General features: G+C 34.5%; 1 protein-coding gene across 1 annotated transcript in view; it reads right to left on the bottom strand.

The window, feature by feature from the left end:
- HCN1 (hyperpolarization activated cyclic nucleotide gated potassium channel 1) overlaps positions 1 to 12,121 on the bottom strand; it is a 539,218-nt gene that overhangs the window by 95,306 nt on the left and 431,791 nt on the right. Inside the window, exon 5 of the mRNA XM_043977644.1 lies at positions 5,827 to 5,973. Within this exon, the coding sequence (XP_043833579.1) occupies positions 5,827 to 5,973 (147 nt within the window). The remainder of the gene's footprint in view (positions 1 to 5,826; positions 5,974 to 12,121) is intronic.

The following is a 12,121-nucleotide window of genomic DNA, read 5'->3' as shown; positions in this document are numbered from 1 at the left end:
CATTATTCTCTTCTGTGTATTTCTCTATAACTATGCTATTTTGCATATCTGGCAAACAATTCTTTTTTTTTATTGTTTTGTGGGCAAGGTTTAGGATTAGTGGGTAGAAATAATTTGGAGAAAGTGATTAATCAAATATTTTACTGGTCACTTGACCTGGAAGTCTCCCCAAACCCAGAGATAATTAAAGTCTTCATTCAAATCCTCTTTTTGGAAATGACAAATGTCATAATCTCCCTCAGAATGACAATATAGAGGGGCAGCTAGGTGGCACAGTGGATAAAGCACTGGCCCTGGATTCAGAGGACCTGAGTTCAAATCCAGCCTCAGACACTTGACACTTACTAGGTGTGCGATGCTGGGAAAGTCACTTAACCCTCATAAAAAAAAAATGACAATATAGCAGACCTTGATTTCAAGGGTGGGTAGAAAGCCCTGTTGGCCAAGACTTATCCTTAAACCTTTGGGGTAAGAAGATTTCTAATAGAAAATGATGGGAATTGCCCCTCTAGGCAGAGAACTAAAATTGGGGAAGCTCAAAAAAATAATTGGAGTTATTCATAATATTGTCTAATGCCTTGAGGTAAGAGTGAGAAAAAAATAAAAGCTGACAAAACCAAAGCCTAAACAATTTTGAATTAGGTACAATGAGACCAAATTTTGAGGCAATATGGTGTCATAAAGTGGATATGGATAATGTATTCAAATCCTGCCTCAGATATGTATCAGCTTTGTGAACTACACCAAGCCACTTACTCTTTCTCTTTCAGTTTCCTCATCTATAAAATAATGTAATTGGATTCAATGGTATTACATGTCCTTTCCAGATCCATACTGCTGGCTTTGTGATGTCATTGTCTCTAAAAAAGGCACAGAACTAGCTGTGTCTCAGTATGCTATGAAGAGGAAAAGGAAGACAGGCTTTAGAATAAGGATTCCTCTGTGTGCATGCATGCATATGTGTGTGTGTGTGTGTGTATGTGTGATGAGTCCCTTTGGACTTCTGGTGAAGCCTACAGATCCCTTCTTAGAATATTTTTCTAACAATCCATAATTGGAAAAAAATACTAAATTTCTGTTAAAGTTTAGTGAAAATAAAGATGTGATTTTCCCCATCCAAATTCGTAGCCCTCTTTCCAAAAATCTATCCATGATCCCCTTGGGTACTGATAGACACTTATTGATTGAATAGTTGAAAAAATAGTGGGTGTTTCCATCATGGTTTTCTATCTTCAAGGTGAGAATGCGAAAATATATTAGAAATCATGATTTCAAAGGTCCTTTCTAACTCTGAAATTGAGTCTTATATCCCTGTGTGCCTTTGTTTATTTTTCCATGTGGTCATTATCCTTAGGGAATCTTTGTGCATTAAAGTGAAAACTGTCTGAGGCAGCAGGTATGAGATCACCAAAGTGCTGTGTTCCCTACTCTGTGTTATAAGAATAAAAACAACTACATCCTTGACACTTTCTAAATCCTTCTGGCTCCTCTCAGGTGTTCCTGGCTACAAAATTTAATGAAGGACCCTCGGTGACTGTTAGAGAATAAAAAGTGGAACTACTCTACCTAAAGAGAACATGTTTAGCCAATGTAACCATATTTTTTTGTGGTGTCACCTGTGGCAACTTATGGGCACCAACAGGGAAAAACTGAATTCAGAAAATAGAAGGAGGATTTAGAAATAAAAGCATATTTCATTTTTATTTTTTCTGTGTGGTCCCTGAAATACTCCAGAGTTATGTTTCTATACTGCAATTTGCCTGACAAAATAGGGTAACCCTCAGACACCCATAGAAATTTTTTGTAAGGGAAATTTGGCCACTTGTCTCTATCATATTGCAAAGGAAAGTCACTTAGTTTTTGATACAGCAATGAAAATCATTCCAACACATCTAGTTAAAAAAATACCACCTACTGAATGGAGTTATTTGCATATGGAGTAAGCCATTTGGAATAAATTTCAAATTCATATAAATATCTCCTATCATCTCACTTGAATTTTATAACCTCAAATTTTTCACTGTTTGAATTATGTTTGTAATTATTCAAAAGCATTAAGGGAAAAATTTGTGGTGCAAAATAGACAAAGTAGAGCATGGACTGAATTTTTTATAGGTATGTTTTATTGAGAAACATCTGGGATAATGGAAAGTGAGTTGGTTTCAGATTGAAAAAGACATTCAAACTAGGCCTCTGCAGCCTACTGTGTTATCCTGGACAAGTGACAACTTTTCATAGGCCCAGGCAATCTTCTAAGACTACAATTTGCAGAGTAGGTCTGTGTCATTAGAGGGACTTTTCCTCTTTACATTTTACTTTACTAATGAAATCAGAAATCCATCCCTACTTCCTTTGCATGTGCATGTGTGCACAGTTGGGATAGAGGGACAGAGAGAAAGAGAGAGAAATGGTGGCTCTAGGATAATAACCTTATCTCTCACTATTGGAGTTCAGTTTGAAAGACTTGATTTGTTCCTCTTTTAGCCATGAAACTTCGATGTATACAATTTGTGTAGCAATCACAGGCGAACAAGAGCAACTAGTATCTCAAAGAAAACAATGACGATTTTTTAAAAAAAGTCTTATTTTAGAGCAGATTTAATAACAAATACTCTAGCTTTCATTTCTGTTACAATCTAATTCAGGAAAATTTGAGTGGTAACATTAACATATCACAACACACTATCCTTCTAGTCATTCAGACTCAAAGTCTCTCTTGATGGAATGTAGGTTCGTTGAGGGCAGGAACTGTTTCATTTTTGTACCTATAATGCCTTGCACATGAGTAGCTGCTCAATCAATGCTTGTTGAATAACATAATGCTTCTTCTACTTCTTTTCCATTTCTTTTTCCCTTTGCAATTTCTCTTACATCTGTTGTTTTCTTTCCATTCCCATTATCACTATAATTCAAGGCCTTATCACTTCTCCCTTGGACTATTTCAAAAGCTTATTAAGTAATCTCTAGCTTTTTATCTCTTCCTACATCCAATCCTCTTCAAACACTACAACCAAATTCATATTCTGGAAATAGCACTTTATTTTTTTCTCATATCACTCCTTTGCCCCAAAACCTTTAATAAATTACTACTAACTAAATAACTATATCTGACCTCTTTATCCCAGCATCCAAAGTCTTCTATAATTTGATTCCAATCTATTTTTCTGGCCATACCTTTCTCTAGTCTTATTTGAACCCTTGGCTCCTTCCATACTGCTCTATTTACCTGTTTCCTTAAATATACTCTTTGTTTACTTTGCACTTCAGCTCTCCTCAGGCTAATGACCCTCAGCAGAAATATTCCATATCCTACAAATACTTCAAGATCCTGATCAATTCTCACCTCCTGTGAAGCCTTCCCTAACTAAAAATGCTCTTTCTCTCCACAGAACTTAAATTAGCACTCAATGGTTGTGCCATTTATTGGAAACACTTATTTTTGACCAGAAACAATTAATCCTGTCTCTTCAGCTGTATAATACTTATTTACCCAGCTAAAATGTAAGTTCCCTCAGAGTCTGAGCCATATTTTGTACTTTTTTTTAGTTCTCTCAGTATCATGAACAGTGTTTTGCATATCAGTCAATAAACTGACTTTATGTCAAGAACTCTTATGAGGCCACAATCTAATGGAAGAGGCAACATCTAAGCAACTATGTGTCAATAAATTCTACACAGGAAAAAATGGAAATAATCAGTAGACAGAAGGTATGAGCATTAAAAAGCATCATGAAAGACTTCCTGTAGAAATCAGAATTTCATATGGGACTTAAAGAAAGTCAGCAATATTAAGCGATGAGGAGGGAGAAGATTTCAGCATGGGGAATATCCAGTGAAAATTCCCAGCAATGGGGGATGGAGCATCTATTTCAAGGAACATAAGGAAGCTGGCATCACTGGTATAGCAGACTCTCAACTAATATCTATTATTTGATTGACTTTAGCTTATGAGTAACCAAAGGATATTCCTTCCCTACATTCTTCTTTGTGTCTTTTCTTTTTGTTATACATGACACCTCCATTGGCCTCCAGTTCCTTATCTGTCAAATGAGAGAACTGCACTTGGTGATCTCTGGGCTCCATTGTAACTAATAAATTGATGATCCTATCAGTTGAACCTTTCTGTTCAATTCCTATAATCAATGAAATACTTTTGTTAAGCATCTTTCTGGCTCCCATTCTCCTTTTGCTACAAGAAGTGGGAATTCTAAGTTGTAAACTGAAAATAACATGTATGCTTAAAACAAGTAGAGCTGAGAAAATTTACTGGGAAAGTTTGCTTAAAAGAACTATCACATTTTCAAATATTCCAGTCTGTAAACATTCTATATCAATTTTTAAAACATTCTTATGTTACTGGATAACCACAAATGGCTTTTACCCTACTGGTCAATCTATAATTTTCCAAGTAGTATTGATTATAAATTGCTTGAGGAGGCAAAAAGACTTTACCAATCCATTTAGAGAGAGGATTTTGTCATTGATGTGTGGCAGGAATTGGAGAATATTGGGGAGAGGCAAAAGGAAGAATAGTGTCTATTTGAGGCCATAATTAATGATTCATTTTTCATTTCATTTTAACATATTTGAAAGAAAAGAGGCATTGCAGGATAGTGGCCCTAGAAAACCAGACTTAGAGTCAGGAATCCTGGGGTTCACATTCTGCCTCTGTTACATAATAACATTAGGACTATGTCAAGTCCCTTAACCTTCAGGAATCCGGATGACACTCTAAGACTATATATTACAAAGGAGTTGTAGTATATATTGAAAGAAATTTTGACACCTGTAGATGTGTGTGTGTACATGTGCACGCACACATATGCACACACATACACACATGTTCCAAACAGCATCTTCTCCATCTAAAAAAGGAATAGACTACAACTCTGATTCATTGATATAAAGAACTTTCAACAAAGGGACTATTTTGAATAACTCTTGTTGGCAGCTATTCTTCAATTTAGTCTTAGGGCATTGCTTGGAAAACTGCAAGGTTATGGTCTTATATGCAGTAGATGCCAGAGGTGAGACTTGAACTCAGAACTTTTCTACTTCAAGGTCAGCTCTCTATGTTTACAACACCAAAGAGAGTGGTAAATTAGAAGTACAGGGATGAGTATTTGTTTGTCTCCCTATTAAAACAACAACAACAACAACCACCTTAGGCCTGTCAACTATTCAATGGAATATATGTGCTGAACTGAAATAAATTCATTAATGTAAGATAAAATGTCTTAAACTTTTAAAATTTGGTTTTGTTTTATGTTTTTTTTTGGGGGGGTTTTTTGTTTATTTTTTTTTTCATTTAGTGCTTCTTACTTTAAAAAAAGGAAATGGATATATCTGCAACTTTATGTTTAAAAGGAAAGTACAAATATGTATTATATATTGTATTTCCATTTGGAAGCTTTTTAAAAAATAAAATAAATCCAAACTTGAATAAGTCAATCAGCACAACAATGCTGATCTTAAGTATAGGCAGGATTTGTCAGGGTTTTAATTATTTGGCATCACATAAACTCTGAAATACAATAATTTGAAGAGGTTTAAAAACAAGAATGCTCAGTCAGGGGGAGCTGCCTCACTTGATATGAAATCAGGATGAAGAAGACATTTGCCTAAATTCATTTTTTTTAAGAGAGAGAAAAAAAAACAACAAAAAGAAAACATATTCTGAACTTTCTGCATATTGCAGAAGAAAACTGGTAATTGTTTTTTTATGAACTGTTTGTTCTTTCCCTTTGAGTCATAAACTAAACATAAAATTCTTCCACAGAAAGAAAAGACAAAATTGTAGCTAGCAGTGAGTGAGAGTGAACTTACCTCCCTCAGAGGATCATTAAGCTCACTGAGGATGTTTTCCTCATCAAAGATTTTGCCTTGGTACCTGTGTTCATAGTAGTCATGGATCTTTTGGCGCATATCAGCTGGCAACTTGTGGAAAGACATGTATTGCTCCACTTGCTTGTACTGCAAGGAAAGGGGAGAAGGGGGAATTATTTCTTTGCATTATGTGAGGAAACCACTTTTAAAAAATAACTTCTAATCAGATATGTTTAAAATTGTCTGTTAAAAAAGAACTTTAAAGTAATTTTTCAGTATCAACTGATATTTAATAATGCTGTTAGAATCAGGCTAAGGTAATACAATATAAATAATCCATTCATCAGAAAGGAGAGAGAGAGTAAAAAGAGTTAGCAGTGAATGGCTTAAAAATATTCTGTCACAGAAATACTATCTGGTTTCAGAACAGTAAAGAAATACCTTAATGATGTCATGTTCTTCAATTTGAACTACAGAAAGATAGCCTGGAAAAATTACTTTTAAAAATAACCACCTCAACCGAGTGAAATATTTCCTAAGTTTCCAGCAAATAGAATTTGAGTTAAATTCAATAAACATTCATTACACACTTACCATGAGCACGGTGTTATATACTAGTTTGAAGTTAACTTCAACTTAACTGATTACCAAAAAACTAGTAAATTTGATTTAATCTGTTTTTTGTTCCTCTTCCATCTCATGTTGGAGAGGATCTTATTTTTAATTTAGCTGGCTCATCTTTAACTGCAGGCCCAAGCAGGAGGAAATCACAGATTGGGAAAGGGGCTATAGCTTGTTACAGTGACAATATTTATGACAAGTAGCAAAAGAAAGAAGAAAGATTATTCAAAACATTTGAAAGGAACATTGAGTTTGACATTAAGCAAAGAAGATATTTGAATGATTGCCGCTTTTGAATGTCTTTTTCAAATGATGTTTTCTGTGAATAATTTGGATCTTTGGGGGAGATTAAGACCCTTATACTTTCATTTTTTGTTGTTGTTTGTTTTTTTGGTGAAGCAATTGGGGTTGATTGACTTGCCTAGGGTCACACAGCGAGTAAGTGTTAAGTGTCTGAGGCCGGATTTGAACTCAGGTCCTCCTGATTCCAGGGCCAGTGCTCTATCCAGACCCTTATACTTTCAAATCAAGAAATCAAGTATTTTCTGAGGACTTGATACCATGGAAGGTGAAAAAGATGTCTAAGACTTGGTCCTGGAACTCAGGGAGTTCACAGTCAGGACAAAACCATTATGGAGAATAATGCGAGACAGACTAATTGAAATGTCAAAACTTTTACACAAACAAAAGGAACTACAGAGGTTGAAGAAGGTTAGATGCTTGATATAAAATTTTCTCTACTAGTATTTTTTACTCAACCAAAATAAAAGTTTCCTGCTATGCCAAGTATGTCCTCTTGGCAATACTGTAGAAAAAACAAAATAATAACAAAAGACAAATATATTTATAATGCAGCTTTAATAACATTTTTGAACATTTTCCAAACATAATCCTATTTCAGAATACCACCCCTGACTGCAAACTAGTAGTGAAGAATTGTTCTTACCATGAAATAGATGTTCCTTTATGGTAAAGACTGTCTTTTGCCTCCTTTTGTATCCCTAACACTTAATACAGTGCCTGACATATAATAGGCACTTAATAAATGCTGATTTATTGATTTGGACAACGAGTGAAACAATCAAAATGATTTAATAGTGATGATGACAATATTATGACTATAGGGTTAAATGCTTACAAATATTTCTATTCAGGTTATCTCATTTGTTTTTGTTGATCAGTCCTTTTTAGTCATGTCTGATTCTTCATGACCCCTTTTTTGGGTTTTCTTGGCAAAGATACTGGAGTAATTTGTTATTTCTTTCTTTAGCTTATTTTACAGATGAGGAAACTGAGGCAAACAGGGTCAAGTGACTTAGCTAGAGTCACACAGGTAGTAAGTATACAAAGTCACATTTGAATTCAATGAGTCTTCTGGACTCTAGGCCCAGCTCTCTATCCACTGTGCCACCTTGTTGCCCCTTCTTATTTGTGCCTTTCAAAAATCCAGTGAGAGAAGCAGTAAAATTGTCCATTTTACATATGAATAAAGTAAAATTCAGAGAGACCAAGTGAGTTGCCCTAAGTCACACAGTTAAGAGGTTATCAGAGGTAGGATTTGAACCCAAATCTTCCTGACTCCATATCTAGTCATTATTCTACTAAGCTATGCTATCTCTGTTTTTGGTGGTAGAATACACATTAAAATGGAACAGCTTATCTGATTCCGATTCTGATATTCTATTAAATAAAAATTCATCTTTTTAGGTTTTACATTTTCCCAGAATTATGTCTATCAGAAAGCCATATTCTTTAGAAGAGAGTTAGTTCCAGAGCTATGGATAGAGTGCTGGCCTGGAATCAGGAAGACTTATTTTTGTGAGTTCAAATCTGGCTTCAGGCACCTACATTTTCCAAATTTGTGTAACAGAAGATCTTAGTGAGAGCACTGTCAAAAAACTCTTCCTCCTAGGGGGCAGCTAGGTGGCACAGTGGATAAAGCACGGACCTTGGATTCAGGAGTACCTGAGTTCAAATCCAACCTCAGACACTTGACACTTACTAGCTGTGTGACAAGTCACTTAACCCTCATTGTTCCATAAAAACAAACAAACAAACAAACAAACAAACAAACAAAAACCCAAAACCTCTTCCTCCTGATGTAAGGTTTAAGGGAGGTAACTTCAATATCCCAAAGCAATATTGATCAGGTAAACTTATTCTTTCATATGCTTCTGATTAGCCTTTTTTATATAAAATATAATAATATTGGAATTAATTTAATAGATTATAATTAGTTGTGCAAGTAAAGATGTGCTTATTGGGCAAGTGGCATAGAATTGTTTTATTTCAAATTTTTAGAGGGGTTTTACCAATTTCATTGTTGAAGGAAACTACCTGTGAGGAATCCCCTCTAACAACAAGGTTTCCTGGGACACTGAGAGGTTAAGTGGCCTATTCAGTGTCATGCAGCTAGTAAAAGTTCCAAAGAGTCAACTTGAACTGGGCTCTTTCTGATTCCAGGGACAGCTTTCTTTCCACTTAATGCTGACTCAGGTAATCTTTAAACTTTTCAGATAAAATTCTCATTTCTTTTAGATATTTACAGGGAAACATTATAGATAATAATCAGATTTATTTTAATGTGATACCTCTATCGCCTAACAATAGGAAAATAGAAGAGTTTATAATTATTAACTGATTTACTGATTGAACTTAGTGTTTTGTTTTTGTTATAAGTTCTCTTCTTAAGCCATATGTTTTTATGAATCTATAGTCACCTTACTGGATTTGTGACCATGAGCTCTGAGGTTTTAACTGAAACAGAATATTTATTCTATTGCCCCCTCCCCCCCCCCCAAAAGGGAAAAAATACTGCTCAACTTTTACAATGTATTTAGTTTTTTAGGGTCACATGATTACAAAGAATCAGAACTGAGACTTGAAGCTCAAGCTGATTCTACATCCTGGGCCTATTCCACTCTATAGCATACTGTCACTAATGTTCAGCAATATAAATAAATTAAAATAAGAAATAAAAATAATTTATTGGAAAACTTTTGGAAAATATATGCATTGATATTTACTGTATTTGTTTCTAAATCTTAATAGACTCTCCTTGAAATTTATTTTATAAATAATGCAAAGGGGAATGTGAAAGTATGTTAATTAAAAAAAACAACAACCTCATTCTTGGAATTTAAATACCCGAGACTCCTCAGGACTTATTGAAATGACAGATTCTATCAAAGTGAGACTAGAAATTTCTTTCTTTGTCAGAACTTTATACCTTTTTATTCACAATGGGTGTAAGAGACATGAGATGGAAGGAACAACTCTCTTTTCTGTAGGGCTTGATGGGTGCAAAGTGGACTGTACACATCATTTCATTTTAGCCTTTAGCATCTCTCTTAAACAATGACTTGGACTTGTTCCTGGGTCCATGATCTAATGCACATTGTTAACCGCTCCAACAATGCAGTCAGTCCATCCATGTCTTCTCAACCTTTATGATTCTTGTCAATGTCCTGCCATAAACCCCCATCAAAGATGGGGACTTCCTCTATGACTTTGTATATTTTGTTGAAAATATTGTAGCTGCCCTTTTTTGTTATTCAGTTAAGAAATATGAGTATTTACATAAAGATAGTAAACTGAGGGCCTTGAAAAGTTACATGACTTGCAGAAGTCATGGGAATTTAATGATGATGTGACTGTCAACTTCAGTATTCTTTTAATTTCATCTTACAAATCAGAAAGATGATTTTGAAAGTGATGAAGCCTCTTCCCCTAAGTGAATAGCTATCATCATCATTGCCTCAAACTTCAATAGCTGTTGTAACACCCGAAGCTTCCTATTTGTCTTCAGTTCACTGAGTGTATATTCACTGAGTCTATATCAAATACATATCTTATGAAATAAGCATCACTAAAGGAGAAGAGGGGGTGTCCTTTTAATTTCAGTGCTGTAGACAACTTCAGAATGAAAAAAAAAACTCCCTATAATAATGGAGACAAGCACTTTGATTGTCTTAGAGTGTTGTCTTGGGTAGTAATAGGTTAAGTAATTTACCTAGAGACAGAATAACAGTATCAGAGGAGAGACTTGAACTCAGGTCTTCTTGGTCACGATGTCAACTCTTAATCCACTATGCTATGCTGCCTCTCATAAATTCTTTTAAATTGCCATTATAATGTGACAAGAATCTTTTTCCCAAAACTACAAAGTCTTTCATTTTGAAATAGCCTCATTTTCTTGGATTCAAGGACAAAATGTCTTTGCAAGATTCTTTCCATTAAAAATTGTTTGTGATAAACAAATAATACTAGGAGAGACTGGATATGTTCACAACATAGTCTTACCCCCCCCCTTTTTTTTAAATTTTGAAGCTGCCACTCATTTACATTCCAAGTTCAATTTTTAACCTCATATACTGCTTGCCTACACTTGCATGAATTACACTGAAATATGTTTTTAAGGGACAATTTTCAGAAGTCAAGAAATGTACTTGAAATTGGCTTTTAGATGTGATATTTTTCACTATTGTCCTTGTTTGGGTGACCTTTCATTTTCAGCGATAGAAACTATTGTAACCATGAAACCAATGCAATTTCACACATTGACTCTTAACAAAAAATGTTCTCATCAAGAGATCCAATTGGGAAAATAAATTTTATATGGTTTCAAGCTGGCTTTACCCATTTTATACATAAAACAAAATTTTTCTGATCCAGAGAATGTTTGTAACTCAATGTCAATGCTATAAAGCAAAAATGATAACATTTGAGTCAGGATACCTTGACTATAAAAAGAACTATTACCCATGCTGAAATCTAATGTAACTACTAAGTAATCACTCTGATCTAGCCAACCTGGATCTTTCTTTGTTTCTCACAAATGAAAATCCATCTCTCATCTCTCTACCTTTGCATGAGCAATCCCCGGTTTCTAGAATTCCCTTTCCACCATTGCCTCATTAAAATTTCTCTCTGCCATCAAGTTCAAACATCATCTTCCTTCATTCTTCCAACCTTGAATGTCTTCTCCTACCCTTCAAATTACATTGAACTTAATTATCTTTAATTTACTTGTCTTTATTCTTTTAACATTTATTTTATATATATATACACATATGTGTATGTATACATACATATGCACACATACATATATATCTTCCTAATCAGAATGTAAATCCTTTGAGAGTAGTGATCAATTTATTCTTTGTATTTATTTCCTTATTACCCAATACATTGTATATTATATATTATATAATAATCAATGCTTATTGATTGATTGATTGTTTGCTTAATATAATATCACAAAATCTCAGAGCATGAAGGGCCACCTAGTCCAACTCATACAGGTATAAGAACCTATACTCCACCCAAGTACCAGAAAAGTGGTCATCAAGAAACTTTGCTTAAAGACTTTTTGGTAGAGATAATTCTCCATATCCCTTGGAATAATGTCCAGATCATTAATTCCATTCTTAAAAGAATATGAGTATTCTTCTGCTACTCACTATGAAAAATAATACACCAGATGTGGTATGAGCAAGGCAGAGTACTATTCACCTTTTCCTATTCTTGAGCACTTTATTTCTCAATGTAGACTATTTGCATTAGCTTTCTTAGCTGCCCTATTATACTGTTGACACACATTGAACTTGAGTATCTAGGTTATGCATGAGACCTGGATTAAGGAAGATTAGAGTTCAAACTGTCCTAAGACACT

Source organism: Dromiciops gliroides, chromosome 1, assembly GCF_019393635.1.
Source record: "Dromiciops gliroides isolate mDroGli1 chromosome 1, mDroGli1.pri, whole genome shotgun sequence".
Lineage (NCBI taxonomy): Eukaryota > Metazoa > Chordata > Mammalia > Microbiotheria > Microbiotheriidae > Dromiciops > Dromiciops gliroides.
Note: the sequence above shows the minus strand (reverse complement) of the source record. Positions and strands in the feature narration are given on the sequence as shown.